Source organism: Danio aesculapii, chromosome 22 (genome assembly GCF_903798145.1).
Source record: "Danio aesculapii chromosome 22, fDanAes4.1, whole genome shotgun sequence".
Lineage (NCBI taxonomy): Eukaryota > Metazoa > Chordata > Actinopteri > Cypriniformes > Danionidae > Danio > Danio aesculapii.
In genome coordinates this window covers 32,462,794-32,481,632 of record NC_079456.1, presented here as the reverse complement: position 1 = coordinate 32,481,632, position 18,839 = coordinate 32,462,794, and the positions used below count along the sequence as shown (strand labels likewise).

General features: G+C 37.3%; 2 protein-coding genes across 2 annotated transcripts; both read right to left on the bottom strand.

Moving 5' to 3' along the window:
• Positions 1-1,124: 1,124 nt before the first annotated feature.
• On the bottom strand, positions 1,125-6,063 carry LOC130215778 (leukotriene B4 receptor 1). Its single transcript, XM_056447622.1, has 4 exons — positions 5,419-6,063; positions 3,726-3,926; positions 3,520-3,563; positions 1,125-1,368 (listed from the first exon to the last, which is right to left on the bottom strand). The coding sequence occupies exons 1-4, from the start codon at positions 6,061-6,063 to the stop codon at positions 1,125-1,127; spliced, it is 1,134 nt and encodes a 377-aa protein (XP_056303597.1).
• Positions 6,064-12,080: 6,017 nt separating this feature from the next.
• Positions 12,081-16,850, bottom strand: LOC130215503 (uncharacterized). Its single transcript, XM_056447320.1, has 5 exons — positions 16,767-16,850; positions 16,362-16,688; positions 15,594-15,749; positions 12,303-12,397; positions 12,081-12,164 (listed from the first exon to the last, which is right to left on the bottom strand). The coding sequence occupies exons 1-5, from the start codon at positions 16,819-16,821 to the stop codon at positions 12,081-12,083; spliced, it is 717 nt and encodes a 238-aa protein (XP_056303295.1). The 5' UTR covers positions 16,822-16,850.
• Positions 16,851-18,839: the final 1,989 nt, after the last annotated feature.

Sequence of the window (18,839 nt, the reverse complement as noted above, 5' to 3'; positions counted from 1 at the left end):
AATTAAAACAAAACTAATATACAGTATATATATTTAATTTAAACATAAATGAAAACAGGGGCTGCATGGTGGTGCAGTGAACGTTGCTGGTTCAAGCATCAGCTGGGTCAGTTGGCGTTTCTGTGTGGAGTTTGCATGTTCTCCCTGTGTTGGTGTGGGTTTCCTCCGGGTGCTCCAGTTTCCACCACAGCTCAAAGACATGTGATACAGGTGAATTGGGTAAGCTAAATTGTCCATAGTGTATGTGTGTGAATGAGTGTGTATGGGTGTTTCCCTGTGATGGGTTGCAGCTGGAAGGGCATCCACTGCATAAAACAAATGCTGGATAAGTTGGCGGTTCATTCAGCTGTGGCAACCCCAGATTTATAAAGGGACTAAGCCGAAAAGAAAATGTATGAATAAATAAAAACATGTTTTTAAAGTTAAAAGTACAAAGTGGCATATTTTTAGGCGATTTTCTCTCTACGTTAAATACTTTTGAACCCTCCATATTTTTTTTTAAAGATTAGTATCCAAATATTCTCTCCAAACAACATATCCACCAGTGTGAAGCTTATTTAAAGATATTCTGCTTCATTTTCATGATTTATAGTACTTGAATTAAATTTTAACAAAGCATATCTTTTTTTAAGCATAAACAACAACAAATATAGCAAAGGATTCACTAAACTAGATACATATATTCAAAGATACACTGAATTGTGCAATTTACACTCATTGCAATGACAAACCTTTCTAGTGCTTTACTTTCTAGAGCTCTCTCCCTCTCTCTTTCTCTATCTGTTGTGTGGCTCCATCTACTGGATAATGACATGAAATCATTCTTTGAAATACTGTACAGTCACCTTAAAATATGCACAAGCAATACTTAACAATGTCTTTGCATTAAATACAGTAACAATGTAATATTACATTCATTTTAAAGATATATATTTTATTTTAAGCACACTTGTCTTTTACTACCCAGTAACAGCATCATTCAGTCTTATATACTTAGATAAAGCTCACTGCAAATGCCAAGACCCCAGACATTTCCAGTCGAGAGCCCACTGCAGCTTCTTGTTATGGTCTCTTCCCATTTTTCTGCTATTAAATTCATGCTATCATTAGCGCTAGCAGTGGAATCAGACTCTTTCTAGAACGTGGTCAACCTCTTCTTTCTTCTCCTGCTCTCCGTTTCTGTAACTCTGCCGATTCTTTCGAGTGGACTCGATCCTTGAGCTCTCAAACAGCCGTGCCATGAAGGCCAGGCCGTCACGCTTAATGAAAGACTTTCCAGCAAAAGTGTAAAGGACAGGGTTTACAGAGCTGCTGATGAATGTGACTATGGAGGCAAAGCCACGAAAAGTGGACCAGATTCGATTGAGTCTGTGAAGATAAGAATGAGTTTGTGTTTTTAATAAAACAAACAGAATTAAATGATTCAGATTTGGCATGGATGTTTTTAGTGTTATGTCACTTTGTCCTACCTTGTCAGATTGTCCTACCTCCCATTCAAAAAGTAGGCAGCACACATTTTGATGTGAAGCAATCTGCTATCATCAGATTTTGCTACCTACCGGTGTAAATTTTAATGTGGAGTAGTGTGATATGAAGCTGTAATATTGCCCTAACCCGCCTAATCCCTAACCCCAACCTCAAACCTATTCAAATACAGTGTTGGTAGCATAATCTGATGGGTAAGATAAAATGTCAGGACACCGGGTTCACAATGCAATTCAAATGGTCTGTGCCCTGATTTGCAGTGAAAGGGTATAAAAAAACAATTATGGAGGTGGAAATTGTGGAGGGGATGCAGGTTACACAAGGATGGTGCATTTTGTGACGCAGGGAGAGAAAGAGAGAGAGAGATTGAGAGAGAGAGTTGCAATAATTTTGCATTCATTCATTATTTATTCTGATATTGTGATCTACTGTATAATTTATGCCCGAAATCTTGCTGCCCTATATCTTTCTCTCTCATTGGCTGTAGGTCAGTGCAGATGTGTTTCTTAGTCAGAAATCATTTTACACAGCATTTAAGAGTTCACACTTAGCTGATGATTGATAATAAAACTTATTTGGCATGCTGTCTCGGGAGAGAGCCCTGAGCTTATGAGATCCTCGAGCCCTGGGGTCCCTCCCGTTCGCAGTGCGAGAAGGGAACTTGAGCTCAGGTAGATCTCGATGAACTCCCCCATCTTATTTCTAGCCAAATTACAGATATGAATGACTACAGAGAGGTGTACTCGCGAAGAGCTTGGCTATGGTATCAATTTTGTGTGTTCAGATTAGGTTGCCTGATTTTGGACTGTGGAAGGAAACCGGAGAACCCGGGGAAAACCCATGCGAGCACGGGGAGAATGAGCAAAACTCCACACAAAAATGTCACCTGGTTTAGTAGGGACTTTTACCGGAGACATTCTTGCTGTGAGGCAACAGTGCTAATCACTGGGCCGCCATGTCGCCCATCTTGAAAGGAGGGGGAGTAGGGGTGGGTTCTTCAAGATAAAGATATTGAGATAAGAAAAACTCTGGTTATTTATAGCGAGTTAGGAATCATCTGATTGGAGAATCAATGCTGATGCGGGAACAGCTGAGAACAATCATAAGCACGTGATCCTATCGAAATTAGCTTATAAATAAACCTCACATAGTGTTGCAAAGTTCTCAGTTCCCCTAACTAACCCCCGTAACCTGCCATATAAGTGACATACAGTCAGTCAGATTTAGTGATTGGGCTAGTTGGAAATGGCCAGGACTTAATTTGTACCGGAACAAGCCAGATCTGGATCCAACACCTCTGAAATCTGATCTTGCTCCTCATTTTACTGATCCCGTCCCACTCTTCACTTTTTTCCACGACTCCCCAACTGTCTTCACTTCGTCTGCGTAAACAAGCAGCGATTTTCCACCACTTACTCATTGCATCTAAGCGGGACTGAACCTGGTCAGTAACTGGATGGGAGTTCACATGGGAAAACTAGGTTACTGTTGGAAGTGGTGTTAGCAGGGGACCCTCAACCTGCGGTCTGTACGAGTCCTAATGTCCCCGTGAAGTGAATGGGACACTATATTGTCAGTGAGCGCTGTCTTTCAGCTATTAAAGACATTAAACGGAGGTCATGACTCTTTATGGTCATTAAATATCCCGTGGCATTTTTTTAAAGAGGATGGGTGTTACCCCGGTGTCCTGGCCAAATTCCGTTCCTAGGCCTTAACCCATCAAATCATCCCCATCCACCACTCTATCACTGTCTCTCCAGTCCCCCTATAGCTGTTGTGTGGTGAGTGCACTGGCGCTGTTGTCCTGTGGCTTCCGTCACATCATCCAAGTAGATGCTGCACACTGGTGGTGGTGTGGAGAGACCCTCCCCTCGTGATTGTGAAGTGCATTGGATGTATGTCCTTACATGACAACTGCGCTATAAATACACATTACATTACAATTTTGTTCAGCTGTCATAATTTCACTAAATCTGTTGGCTAGTGAAAATCGGGGCTAAAATCGTGCGTGTGAACTCAGCATTAGTCACTTACCTGACTTTTGTTGGTGAATCCTCTGGGAAAAAAGCAGCAGCCACCTGATAAAACAGATACAAGTAAAGTCTTCTATCATCATTTTGAACTCAATTAAGGAATTGGATGATTCTTATTCACTTCAGTCGTCTTTTAATTAATAAAAAAATCTATATAAATATATAGTAGTTTTTTGAATGACCCTTTGAGGGTTTTGTTACACGCACCTCCACCATATTTATGATGTGGAAAGGTAGCCAGGTCAGGCCGAAGACAGTGACAATAACCAGTATGAGTTTCTCACTTCGGATGTGCCTACGAAATCTGGTCTTGCGAATTCTCCGTAGGATACATACGTAGCTGCCTAAGATCAATCCATATGGGATCAAGAATGCCAGCAGAATTTCCAAACAGTGCTGAATTATCACCTAAAAAGGCATAATCATCACTTAAAATGATTTACTTTCATTTTTACAGTATGGGGGTTGTCTATTTATTCTATAAATGTCTATGAATACAAATACATTTTATTAGTAATTTTTCATGTCAATAGCTATGTTTCCATCCACTTACAGTATTTGTATGTGCCTTTTGAAACATCTTAATAAAACACTTAATGAATAGCCCAAGATGTGCATACATTTTAAAAATGCGTATGAAAATAATAGGATAAACCTTTTATCATTAATTTCATTATGCATATCAGAAAGTCATGTGACTTTGTTTTGAAGTGATCATGTGATAACAAAAAGGGTTGCAATGGGACTGCATTTGTCACAATCACCAGCGAGCCAGGCTTGCAGATCGCTGATAAACATGCACCACCACCCGGACTACAATTCTGTTACCTTATGAACCGCAAATCCTGTCATGCACCTCACACACACCTGTTTCTGGAACTCCGATGATTACACGAACACAGCTGGTAGCTGATCTAAGAGTGATTACATGGGCTATTTATACAGCTCACATTTCCACATACTTTGCTGAGTCTTGTTGGTTTATCCCTGCAACATTATCAGGCAGTTCCTGTGTCTAGTCTTTCAGTGTTACTTGACCCTTGCCTTGTTATAATTATCTACCCATTGCCCACTGCCTGTCTGACATTTCTAAATAAAGCTGCATGTGTGTCCTGGGGTGCTGCTAGGAGGGAGTTAGGATGATTCTAAGGGCCCATACCCTTTTGGGGCCCCCAGAGATACTATTAGGGGCCCACCAGCCAACCCCCTAAACCCCCTGCCCCCACTCTTCACTATCATTGAAAACACTAGCAAAATGTTATCATAGGGCCCATACCGGCCAGTGGCGCCCCTGCATGGATCCTCACTCTGTTGTCACCTGACTTCCTGGTTACCGCATTAATGTACAAACCAGTAGACCGACCACATTGTAAAATGTTTTGGTCCTTCTTAAATCCCTCAGGCAAAGTCCGCCATTAAAGTGGCTTGGTTTAATTACCTCTCATATCCATCTCGAGTGACTACACTCCCAAAGAGCGTCTCACGTCTCCAAAAGTTATAATATGTCCATTGCGTTTCTTCTCTTCTGAGGCGCAAACAAATTTATTATGTAAGAGAGAAAGGCCCACTTCGGCTTCTCCAACCACAGCAAATTGTTTTACCAGTTTATCAGGAAGTGACGCTTTTGTTATCTTTGACTCGTTGGATTGAAATGCTGCTTTTTTTGCAAAGGTTTTATGCGTTATTTCTTCTTTGGAAGAAATCATAGCTATTGAGAAGTTATCTAGAGAAGACTTGAAAAGAATGGACTTTAGCCTCATGTCTAACTACAGAATCTCGAAAAACTGAACTGCATAAGCAGATCAGCTGACATAATGTTAAATAAACACTACCACTACTAAAAAATGTAGTTCCTGAAAAAAGCTATTTCTACCATTTGTAATTATTGGAAATAACTTACATCTTGTGGTCGTAGATGTTTACAAGCACAAACTACAATTGCTGGTTCTTGCTCTTCCCTGAAAGTAGTCCAGAAAACCGAATAAGGCACTGACACCCCAAGAGAAAGGATCCACACTCCCACCAACATCTTAATGATTGTTCTCCGCTCTGTAAGGGCCCCAGCATGTTTCCGCCATACTATAGCCACCATCCTGTGCAGACTCATTAGTGTTATCAAAAATACTGACGCGTACATGTTAGCACTGCAGAGGTACAACAGTATCTTGCACAGCGGTAGGGTAAAAATCCAAGTGTGTTTTATCAAATAAACAATGAAGAATGGCAATAAAAACATCAGGAATCCATCCGCGAAGGCTAGGTTTAAGATCAGGAGAGTGGTGATGGAACGCTGATGGGTTCGAGCCAGGATGCTCCAGATGATCAGCAGATTCCCAGAGATGCCAATAGGTAGAAAAATGCAGAGAACCAGAGCCACTGTGATCGTTCCAGCACTACTTCTCATGGCTGTGTCAGTAATATTGTTTGTTCCAGAGTTGGTGATGTTGGAGATAAGGTGCGTTGTCATGGTCTGAGGTGGTCTGAAAGAGGAGAATGGTCCTCTTCTTTGAGAACTACTGCTGGTCTGAGTAATGGCTAAATTCATCATGTCTCCAGGACCAACATCAATGGACACCAAAGTATCTATTGTGCATTAGCGCAGGTATCTGTTGATATCCTTCCAGTTGAATTAACCAAGCAATATTTTACCAAAGTGCCAATGTGGACTCCTTAATGTGATCTTTATCTCAACCTGTTTCCTCTTTGACTAGACATGTGTTTCATAGCAAACAAACCCAATGCCAGCCATCTGTCGGAAGGTCACTAGCATTAAAGGACATGACCTAACTAGAACACACCGATGTGGGATCAGAGGAGCAGAAAAACATTATCTACCCTTAAAAGGATGCAAATTAGTACATTAATGTTAAAGTTCAGTAGAACATGCTGCCAAGGACATCAAGATCTTGTGTTTGATTCCCAGGGAATATGTAAACAAATTCTCCAAACTGCAAGTCATGTGTAGATTTGCAGGGATGCAAGAGTCAAGGTTTAGAAGCGTCCTGAATAGATGACTATAATGTATATGCTTGTTAAGTCGTGATGTATGGAATACTGTTTTCGGGTCCAACTGGCTACTCATTTGTATTGAGAAAACATTTTTAACCCCTTTTTAGTCATATCACATGTTAAAGTGTGTTTCTTATAAAATCATGGTATACACAGACACCAGTATTTTAAAAATGTATAAAAAATATATACCTTTCTGGCCATCTGATATTAGGCATGGATATACAGTAGTCAACATTTGTGGATCATAAAAGTTTTTTTTTAATTGTCCTAAGACAAGAATGGGTGTTACTGGATGGTTTTATCACAACTTTCATTAGCATGGACAACGCCACACTTTGAACTAGACTTTATTGTACACTCTCAGAAATAAAGGTACGCGAGCTGTCACTGGGGTGGTACCTTTTTAAAAGGTACACATTTGTACCCAAAAGGTCCAGATTAATACCTCAAGGGTACACAAAAGTGTGCCTCTTAAAATTTTTATGTACTAATATATACTTTTGAGGTACCAATATGAACCCTTTAAGTACAAACATGTACCTTCAGAAAAGGTACCACCCCAGTGACAGCTCACGTACCTTTACTTCTGAGAGTGTAGGGATGAAGGGGATGTTAAGGGAACAGTGGGATGAAGGGGAAGGGGAGTTAGAGGGTAAACAATGAACAGGTAGATGGGTTGATCGGGCATCCTACGATGATGCTTAAAGAGTGGGGGTACCATCTCTGTAATATTTTGGTAGAGTGATTGGACCCCCCGATTCAACCTAGGAGTGAAGAGAGGGTTATAGAATTGTTAATAGGAAGCGAGGAAATAGAGGGAGGGTGGGTTTGAGAGAACGAGAAGAGCAGTGCTGGAGGGCTGGTCTAAATAAGCCTTAATAAGTTTTAGGGAGTAAGTGATTGGTTAAGAAGACAAAGTGAGGCGTGGTTCCGCTGCCGAACCTTTGTTAACAAGTTAACTCCATTGGAGTGAATGGTTTTGTTCCACTTTAAATGTTTACTACTGTATATAGCAATAATGATTTTCGAGTATTACAGTGCTTATTAGTATCATTTGTAGAGCCTCTCCATATAGTCTGATAGAGCGCTTGGACCTGGAAGCTGCATCGAGTGACATAAGACTTGACAAGCAGATACCTTGAATGCAATGTAAGTTGCTTTGGTGTCTATTCATTTGGTGTCAAAAGACATTGCCCTTTTTACGGGACAGTGTCCTGGTACACCAAAGGCCTTAAACAAGAATACCATTCTTGGAGTCTTTCAAAGTTCTACACCTGTCAGCAGGGTTCAGGTGCAAAGATCCGCGCTAGTTAACCTTTTCACGACACAATCACATCGTTGTGAATAGATCGTTCAGAAAGTCATCATTGCAAAAATCAATTCTTAACACTTGGTCTGAGGCATAGAAAGAGTGTGCTGTGCTTGTCATAAATCACAATTTATTAGGGTTTCTAATAAATAACATTTACTTTAGGTTTCAGACATTCAAATACACATAGACTATTAGAGAAATATAACATTGATGATTTGTAAAATGCATGCTGATGTCTATGGAGACAACAGTAATAACTTTTTTTATTATAATAGGACAACATGCCACATTCATGTAAGATACACGGTTTTTGTTTCACAATGTATTTCAAAAGCTCTTGGCATCAAATGGCTGAATTATGCGAGCTACAGTTTGGTCATTATTCCCTTAAGTATTACATCTGGTTTGATGTTTTCCAAGGCCTCTCTGTTAGAAACCCCCTTTAGAGCTTACTCCAAAATCACAACTCAAAATCAACAATCCTCCCTCAATCTTTTTTTTTAAATGTCCAGCTATCACACCCATATTTTAGTTTACCAATCACAATTCTCCTAACTACCATAGCATGTTTAACATCCTAATGACATTTGCTTTATTGTAAGTGTGCATATTCTAATTAACCAAAACACATAGGCCACCAAATCCACCATTAGGACAGACTATGCAGGTACTGTAGCAGGATGCATCACCTCCATCTGGCCTCCTTCTTTATGCCTAGAAAGTCTCGCATCTGAACCCTGCTCTAGCTCAAAAAGCATCTGGTGGTGTTCTAGATTACTAGATGGGCATCTGTGGCTACTGTGGGCAAAGCAAGCACTTTGAGTTTTTAAAGTGTGACCTATGTGTACTTCACCTTTAAAATTTTAAGTTTGAAAGTTTACAACCTCAAAATGTTGAAAATGTACAACACTGAAAACTCAAATATAGAAACTTTGATGTTAAAGAAAAATTTCCTTCAAACCAATAGGATAGTAATTCTATTAGTATTTTCTTAGCTTTTGTGGCACCATGAATGGTATAAAAGTGGAATGAGTTTTTAAAGCATTCTGGCAAGAGTGCAATTTTAACTAATGGGGCCAAACCAATGATCTGAATAAGTAGTCCAAAATTCCTAAAAACATCCAACCCAGCTCACCTTCATGTATTCAACCCCCCACTTATGCATATATATATATATGAATTTAAAGGGTTCAAAATAAAATTTTATTCATTCATTCATTCTCCTTCGGATAGTCCCTTATATAACAGGGGTTGCCACAGCAGTATGAACCGCCAACTTATCCAGCATATGTTTTACGCAGCGGATGCCCTTCCAGATGCAACCCAGCACTGGGAAACACCCATACGCTCTCACGTTCACACATAAACACTACAGTCAATTTAGTTTATTCAATTTACCTATAGCGCATGTCTTGGACTGTGGGGAAACTGAAGCACCTGGAGGAATCCCACGCCAACATGGGGAGAACATGCAAACTCCACAAAGAAACCCCAACTGACCCAGTCAGGACTCGAACCAATGATCTTCTTGCTGTGAAGTGACAGTGCTAACACAAAATGAAATTTATTCATTCCAAAATGACAACACAACGTTCCCTATGTTCTACACAAAGTAGAACATGTTTGATGAAATGCGCACCCTGAGCTGTCGTAAAAGAGATGACAAACGTGTTCTTCTTCTTCTTATGATTACAACTGAACCATTGAAATCACATGGATTGTTTAGACCAGGAATGGGCAAACTCGATCCTGGAGGGCCGGTGTCCCTGCATAGTTTTGCGCCAACCCTAATCAAACACACCTGCTTGTAGCTTTCTAGTGATCTTGAAGACACTAATTAGGGTGTTCAGGTGTGTTTGATTAGTGTTGGAGCAAAACTCTGCAGGGACACCGGCCCTCGAGGATCGAGTTTGCCCATGCCTGGTTTAGACCATGTTTTTGTTTCTTTTTCTGGACTTTAAATGACCATTTCTATCTGTGGAGAATGAGAGAGTTCTTGGATTTCATCTAAAATATCTCAACCGGAAGATGGACAACAACTCCTACTGGGCGTTTCCCATTCAGTGACAAACAGTGGTGTAAAGTAACAAATTACAAATGCTCAAATTACAGTAAACGAGTAGTTTTTCTAAGAAATTGTAATTTACCAAATAGTTTTAAAAATTTGTACTTTTACTTTCCCTTGAGTACATTTTTTGTGCTGTATCGGCACTTTTACTCCAGTACTTTCCTTCAACCTGCAGTCACTACTTTGTTTTTTCTTGTCTATGGCGATGAGAAAAATTGGTAACACATTATTTTGATGGTTCATTTGAGTATTAGTAGACTGTCTGCTTAATATCTGTTTATACTACTGCTAAACAGACATTTAATTGACTATAAGAACTTGTGGCAAGTACATGCCAACTTACACTAACCTTAACCCTAACCCAAACCCCAACCCAACTGTCTACTTATAATCTAATGAGAATTAGTTGGTATGCAGATGCAATGTAACTTAAATTCAACAAACGGACCATCAAAATAAGTGTGACCATAAAATCAGTCCTGCTTGTCCAATCAAATCACACATAGAAAATAAATCGCATCATAACAAACTCCCTCAAGACAACTGTGATTTATAATTGCAGCACACTGTTTGGAACCATTAAAAGTGTCCAAGAAGATGTCCAAAATCTTTACACACATTGACCCAGACTGTTTAGATGCATGTCACTAATGAGAAAATGAGGAATGTTTATTGTTTGATGACCGAAATGGCCTTTAACACCCAGCAGGCACAAGATGTCAATATGACGCCAGATTGACGTTGTACCCTAACATCATGGGGGCGTTGCATTTTGTTTGGAAATGAAATCCGGGTTGACGTCAGAACTCAACATCAGACCAACGTCAATGTCCAATGCCTAACCTAAAATCAGCCAAATATCAATGTCTAATGATGTTACAGCTTAACGTGTGGATGTTACCATTATGGCGTCTATCAGATGTTGGATTTTAGTTGCCATACCTGATGAATAAATGTCAGTATTTGACGTTGGATTAAGATGTTGGCTTGACATTGGATTTTGGTCACTATCAACACAACCTAAAATCAAATAAATATCAACATCATTTCACTTCGGTTTTGGACATCATAATAACATTGTCCTTAGACGTTGGCTAGACATTGAGTTTTGGTTACCTGACATCACAAACTAAATCTGACCTAATATTAACATCCTATGATGTTGTGTGCCAGGTGGGTAATCAATAAATACACATCCACAAATTTACACACATCCACAAATTACATGGAAATGCATCAGCTTCTCTTGAGTACTTTTGAAAGGGCTACTTTTTACTCATACTTTGAGTAATATTTACAGAAGATACTTTAACTCTACTTGCACTACATTTTTAGGCAAGTGATGGTACTTTTACTTGAGTATGATTTTTCAGTACTCTTTCCACTACTGGTGAAAAAGCAGGTCAGCGACAGAATTACATTACAGTAAGAAGTTCTCAAATAAAGTATAAAAAGAGATAAAATACATAACGTATAAACATATTTACAGGTGAACTTGAACATCATTTAGAGCTTTTGTCTTGGTTCAAATGGCCAAAATGTGGTGGGTGTGATGACTTCCTGTTAGTGATGTGGCTTTGCAGTGTAAAGGACAGCAGTTTTGTTTCTGTTTAAATGCCATGCATTATATATACTTACTTTCAGAATTGTGTTGAATTTCAGAGTTCCTTGTTTGTGTACAGACAATTAATCTCTGACGTTAAATCACTGCATGTAAACTTTTTTCCGGAACTGTTTGTGGTGTGCTTTTAGCTCAAATAAAGTGTTAAACTAAGCACTGCACTTGACAAATAAGAACTTGCATGGCCTTATCTTTGTCTAGACGTGTTATTTTTAAACAGATTTCAGATTTGCCTCAGACATATCACCATCACAATGTTTCCCTTACAACAACTGGAAAAAGACAAGCAGAGTATTCTACTATCTATACCTCTAAACAACACAAGTAACTACAAAGGTTAAACCACCAAGCTTTGCACTTCACTGGTGACCAAATGTGGAAAACTTGACTTAACTTGTTGGGGCCAACCACAACGTCTACAATCTGCAAAGAAGACATTTTCCATTAAAAACAACTGAGAAAAGCTAATTTCTGATGTGTCTTAATTATATTATTTATTAAGCAAGTAGGCATAATTAATTATTTCATATTTAATACAGTGGTGGTTGGTCAGGAAAAGGCTCTCGTGTTTGATATTTGGGTTATCTTTTGTTCAAACTCTTCACACACCAAGGAAAAGACCACTTCGGTATACTGAAAAAGCAAAACCAGTGTTAGCATTTGCAAATCCATGTTGTATTTTAACATCCAAACAATAAAAATGGAACAATACATACAATGTAAAAAGTACTCATGTATTAAATAAATGTAAACACATATAGGCTACAATACCACTGTCTTTGACTCCTGAAGTTGTTCTAGAGGCGTAAACTCCAAATCTGCCGTTTGACATTTGACATTTTCTCCAGAGTAGCAACAGACACAACCTAAGAGGATAAAGAATCGATGTCATATTTTACAGATAGATACATTTTAAGTTCTATTAAAGGTGCAGTGTGTAGGATTATTTCAGTCAAAATTAAAATTTTTGGAGAGGGTTGTCAAAAAACAAAAAAAAACCCCAAACTGAACGACGTAGACTCAACACATATGCAGGTTGCCAGATTGTGAGCATGCCTGGCAATCAAGCTCTCCATTGCAAGCTGAAATGTTTACGTTTTCACTATTAAAATTGTTCACAAAATAAAAACATCTCATGGTTTTTTATAACCCTGAATCTGCGTCTCATTTCAGAGGCTGCAACCGTCCTTCAGAGGTCACACTTTTGCCTGCATACACTGAGATTGAGGCAACCTTCAAAAGTGAAATTAAATACATTTGCTGCATCAGTAATCGCATACTTATTTACTATATAATACGCTAAAAACAGTATGCGAGTCAAGTAGTATGTCAGAATTCAAAGGATTCATTCATTCATTTTCTTATCGGCTTAGTCCCTTTATTAATAAGGGGCCGCCACAGTGGAATGAACCGCCAACTTATCCAGCATATGTTTTACGCAGCGGATGCCCATGGCGTATGTAGTAGTTTGAGTTCTATTCATACTACCAGTGTTGGGCAATAGTGTCGCTACAAGTAGTGATGCTACTAGTGTAACTGCATTTCTTAGTAGCTTGGCGGCAGCGTGGCTACTTTCTGAATCAAATAGCTTTTCTGTAGCGAAGCTATTATTTTAGTCAAGTAGCGCAGTAGCGTCCACACAAGCTATATTTAATAAACGGTGGCACTGACATTCATGGAGCTGTGAGGATGGTGTCTAGCTGATAAGAGTAAATTCATATGTGGTCGACAACAAACTTTTTGGTATATTATTGCCACCTCTCGCTCTGGGGTGCGTTTCCCAAACAACGACGTAACTCGCGGCTGAACTATTATAGTACGAGGCATCGTTTGGGAAAAGAACGATGTAGTTATGGCTGTTTCTCAAAACCTGATGTTTCTCTGTCGCAGATCCATCGTTTGAACCATGTTAGTTATAACGTGAAACGCCCATATTGATGCTCTAATTGGGGTGGTAACAACTTTAGAGAAGAACCCTAAAGGAATCATTTCTTTGTGCAAATGATTTTGTTTTACACGTACACGCATAAAAAAAATGTATCCAATATTAGTTTTGGTAAAAACATGCACTCGCATTCCATATTAATTCCATATTAATTGAAATATATGTAAATGGCACATATAGAGACTGTGTTTCCTTTACAAATATTATTGGGAATATTCCATAGTCTATTCTAAATTAACATGAAATCACTTACAAAAGTGTCAAACATGTATTCTAATATCATATATAAATCATATAAATAAATAAATAAATAAATAAATAATGAGGCTATTTATTAAGAAATGAAAAAATCATACTTTAATAATATTTGTAATAATATTAATGATGATGATGACAATTATTATTAATTATTATTATTAAAGTAGGATATATATATATATATATATATATATATATATATATATATATATATATATATATATATATATATATATATATATAAATATATATATATATTTGTTTTTAGAACAGTCTGCTTTTACAATTTGACATGCAAACCACTGCAGAAATATTCTAACCAACAGGCCCATGTCATATACAGTACAGATACTTAATAAATAACCTACTATAAATTCAAAGCATTAACGTATGCTATATATTTTTGTTTTCACAAGCTTTGGAAACTTAACGTAAATTCCGTTAAATAAATAGGTCACCTATAGCTTTTGTCATGAGCCAAGGCTGTGTTCAAAATGACATCAATGTTTTCAAAGTGCACTGCGAAAGGAACGCAATTCTCAGTATGAAGATCGCTAAAACTGAACTGTAAAAATCATTTGAAAGCAAATTACACCTAAGAGTGAACACAGTTTGCGAATGTTTGTTAGAACGACGTATTTGGGAAACAGCAAATCAATGAATTATGTTTGTAACGACAGAACTTGTGACCTAAGTTGGCTAACAATGGTTTTCGGAAACACACCCCTAGTTGGTGACGTCGCTAACAAGAGAAATTAGCTTGATGAAAAGATGACTGAGGGAGAGGAGTTATTTCTGAAGCAGGATTTCTCGTGACCATACCTCGAGAAGTACAATTTAAGATGCAATAACGTTAATTCTAATGCTGAATACTTTAGTAAAGTATACTATGGTAAATACTCTAGTATAGTATACTATGCTAAATACTATTAGTTCATGATAGTTTCTAATGGTACTACATTATGTAGTGTAATTCATTAATAAAGAGTTGTAAATATATCTATATATATATATATATATATATATATATATATATATATATATATATATATGTGTATATATATATATATATATATGTATATATATATATATATATATATATATATATATATATATATATATATATATATATATATGTATATATATATATATGTATATATATATATATATATATATATATGTATATATATATATATATATATATATATATATATATATATATATATATATATATATATATATATATATATATATTAAATGTGTAACACCTGGTTTTTTGGATTCCTTTTGTTTCTGCAGTTATTTACTATAATTTGTTTCTGTTTGTTACAATAATATTTGCAGCAAAAAATTAAACTGAACAATTCTGCCTCATATGTTTCATGGACAGTTTTATTGATCACTAAGATATGATTGACTTGGATTGAAGTTGCTTCGATTTAAAAAAAGAAAATTGCATAGATGTAGCTAAGCTACTTTTTTCAAGTAGCTTGCCCAACACTGCATACTACTCACGTTCATACTATATAGTAGGTCCTGTAATAAATTGAAATTCAAATGTAGTACCTACTTCAGTAGTAGCCTAGGTGATTTCAAACACAGCTATTGTGTTGAGTTAACTGATAGTGGGAAGAATCACACACACCAAAACAAAGACAGATGTTTAGATGCAGAACGCACATTTTCAAAGAAAAACAACTGACTTCAGCATAGTTTTTCAACAAGTATGCACACTTAACATGTTTTTTAAATGTCTGCATACATATTATGGTATTTTTTACGATTTAATATAGAGAGTCAAAAATTATTTAGAAGAGAGTCAAAGACCTAAATACAACACCTCGATGAGCAGAACTCACCGACAACAATGACTAGGACGGCATTCGTCAAAGCAGATAGGAGGATTATAATAGAACATGGTCTCTGAAGTTGCTCAGTATAGGTAACCACAGAATGATTCCTCTCGATATACGTCACTACCGTGTGACTCTGGTACTCTGGTAATTTAGTTTGTCCTGTTAAAATAAAATAAAATAAAATAATATATATATGAAGACAGAAATATTAGCCCTCCTGAATTATTATTAACTAATTTATAATAACTGATTTACCATGATGACAGTAAAAAATATTTGACTAGATATTTATCAAGACACTTCTAAACAGCTGAAAGTGACCTTTAAAAGCCTAACTAGGTTAATTAGGTTAACTAGGCAGGGTAGAGTAATTAAGCAAGTTTTTGTATAACAATGGTTTGTTCTGTAGACTATAGGGGAAAAAAGTAGCTTAAAGGGGCTAATAATTTTGACCTGAAAATGGTTCATAAAAAATGTAAAACAATTTTCTTTTATAGCCAAAATAAAACGAATAAGACTTTTCCAGAAGACAAAATATTATCAGACATACTGTGAAATTTCCTTGCTCTGTCAAACATAATTTGGGAAATATTAAAAAAGAAAAAAAAAATTCAAAGGGGGGCTAATAATTCTGACTTCAACTAATATATATATATATATATATATATATATATATATATATATATATATATATATATATATATATATATATATACACAAATCAGATAATGAAGAAAGTAATATACATCTGATAAATGAATGCTCACTTACCTTTGATTTGAAGTTTAGTGCCGTTGCTGAATGTTGGAGGTGCATCTGTAGTCATGCAGTAATAAACACCCAACTCTTCGCTAGTGACATTAGTTATAAACAGACTGTGCTTCTGTTTGACTGAATATTTAGATATCAAGTTTACATCAGTGTAAAACGGGGTTGGTGAAGTTGAAAATAAACGCAATATCGTAACTGGACGATTTGGTGGTTTCAGCAGCATCCAATAAAACTCTTTTTCAGAAAGATTACAGGTGATAGACACGTTTTGACCCAAATTTGCAAATTCTGTTAATGTTTTTACAGATTGACACCATGCTAGTATACCTGTGGGAGATTAAAACAAAAATTAGACACAAGTACGTAAAATAAAAGGTTTCAAGGTTTGTAATAAAAGACACTTACAGAATAGAAGCTTTACGATCTTTGTGTAATTTCCACAAGTAAACTGCATTAACATGATGAAGGGCTGCTTTTAATAAGGTGAGGGTATTTTGGAGCTTTGAAACCAAGAAAAGGACAATGTTTTTTTCCAACTAACTAGAGGAAATGACACTCACAAACCACATGACTCACACGCTTGCTTTAACACCTCATGCAATCACCGTTATAACTATGGGGGATGTCTGCTAGATCTTTTGTTTAAAAAAATGTTTCATTGAAAAAACTGTTAAATATTGCATGATGTATAGAATAAAAAATTCTGTGCTGACTTAATGGTGGTAATTATTTGGTTTTAATACAGGAACTGAAATTGGCACACTTCTATAATTCAATAATTTTTTAAAGGGCACCTATGATGATAATCAACTTTTCTAAGCTGTTTGGACAGAACTGTGGGTCCACTGTCATGTTGGAGTGCTAAAAAGACTATAAGTCTCTTTTTTAAAATTAAAGGGCACCTATGGTAAAAAATCTACTTTTCAAGCTGTTTGGACAGACATATGTGCATGTATGGTGTATAGACTGTCATATTGGGGTGATATAAACACACCCAGTGCTTTTTTTTTCAATTTAACAACATAAAAAACAATGGACCAATTGGAGCTGTTTTCAAATCGACTGCTACTTAACGTAGGAGAGCGGTCCCCCTGCCCACCAATATTGATTGACAGGTGCGTCATCATATCCTGAGTTTGTTGATTCACGTCCGCCATTTTCAGCGTGAGTTGAAGCAATATCACTAAAGGAACACCCAAGCTCTATTTTTATATCCAGGGATTATTGGGCTCAACACAAGGGCAATATTCTCCACATTATCGCTCTAATCGGAATTATTGGTGGTATCTTTAGGTAGGTTTGCAAACATGCGTACTTCTCATTGAGTCTACCTTATACTTCAGCCGTTTGCATTTCTCGCGATCCCAGAAGCTCCCTGTGATCTTAACTAGCATGCGTTTTAGAATTCTAAACATCGGTTTCTATCAGGGTACACTCAAGTTGACGGCTGGGCGGCGCGGACCGCTGCAGAAACCTATGTTTAGAATTTAAAAATGCGTGGCGCGACGATTCGGGACACATCATGTTTCTGCCACGCTACAGAGAGTGTCTGGTGTGCCGTGTCGCGGCTTCGAGCGGCGCATCCGGTGCCTCAGTCAAAGTTAATTCAGTGTGCGTGGTTATAAGTTTCTGTGTACAAGCTCGGCACTTGAAACTAGCACACAGTTGGCTGTAAAACTGTACAAAGACACAAATGATTTTGTGCTCTCTGCTTGGTCTGTGTCAGAGTCGTACATGTACGACTGAATGGTGATTCTCTCTTCTTCTCCGTCTACCTGTCAGACTCTGTAGCAAACGCAGAGCGGGTGAGCTCATGGCCCCGCCCCCTTGTTACGTTGGCGGGAAGCCGAAACTAATTTACATGTGAAGCAACACACCCATAAATCAGCGAACTGTGGACACGCCCCCAACACATTATAATAAAAAAATCTGAATTGTGTTTTGAACTGAACCTAAACTGGCACACTCAGAAGAACCATAATATTAATATTAAATCATAAAAAACAGGTAAACTATGTTCCCTTTAAGTTAAAATAGGATCCAAATCCAATTTGAGGCCTACTGCAACGTGTCATAGAAGCGATTTTCCCCACCCAGCGAATTGATTGACAGCCACGTATTAACATCGCCGTAGTAAAGCGTATAATCATATCAACAAGACAGGACGTGTGCAAAGTAAATGGGGATTAAAAGATCTGTTCGGCTTGCTGTAATCATCAAATGTGATCAAGAAGGAGTTTTACAAGTTTAAAACGTTTTTAAAACAGAGCATGTTTGCAATAAGAACCGTAAAATTGTTACATAATTCATCACCACATCCGCATAGTGTCAGTACAATTAAAAAAGGAGACACTTCTATCCCAGTTTGTGGACGTTAAATCGGGTTCATTTTGTACATTAACATGATGGACATCCATACAGCAGTGGATATTAACATATATCCTGTCACATTTGCCGTGCAAAAGCAGTGCAAAGTTG

Coding starts and splice junctions, on each gene's coding strand:
- LOC130215778 (XM_056447622.1), bottom strand. CDS start 6,063: ATGAATTTAGCCATTACTCAGACCAGCAGTAGTTCTCAAAGAAGAGGA. Junction 3,564..3,725: donor ACATCATAAATATGGTGGAG/GTGCGTGTAACA, acceptor CTGTTTTATCAG/GTGGCTGCTGCTTTTTTCCC. Junction 1,369..3,519: donor GATTCACCAACAAAAGTCAG/GTAAGTGACTAA, acceptor TTATCTTCACAG/ACTCAATCGAATCTGGTCCA.
- LOC130215503 (XM_056447320.1), bottom strand. CDS start 16,821: ATGTTAATGCAGTTTACTTGTGGAAATTACACAAAGATCGTAAAGCTT. Junction 16,689..16,766: donor GATCGTAAAGCTTCTATTCT/GTAAGTGTCTTT, acceptor AATCTCCCACAG/GTATACTAGCATGGTGTCAA. Junction 12,165..12,302: donor TTCAGGAGTCAAAGACAGTG/GTATTGTAGCCT, acceptor TTGCTTTTTCAG/TATACCGAAGTGGTCTTTTC.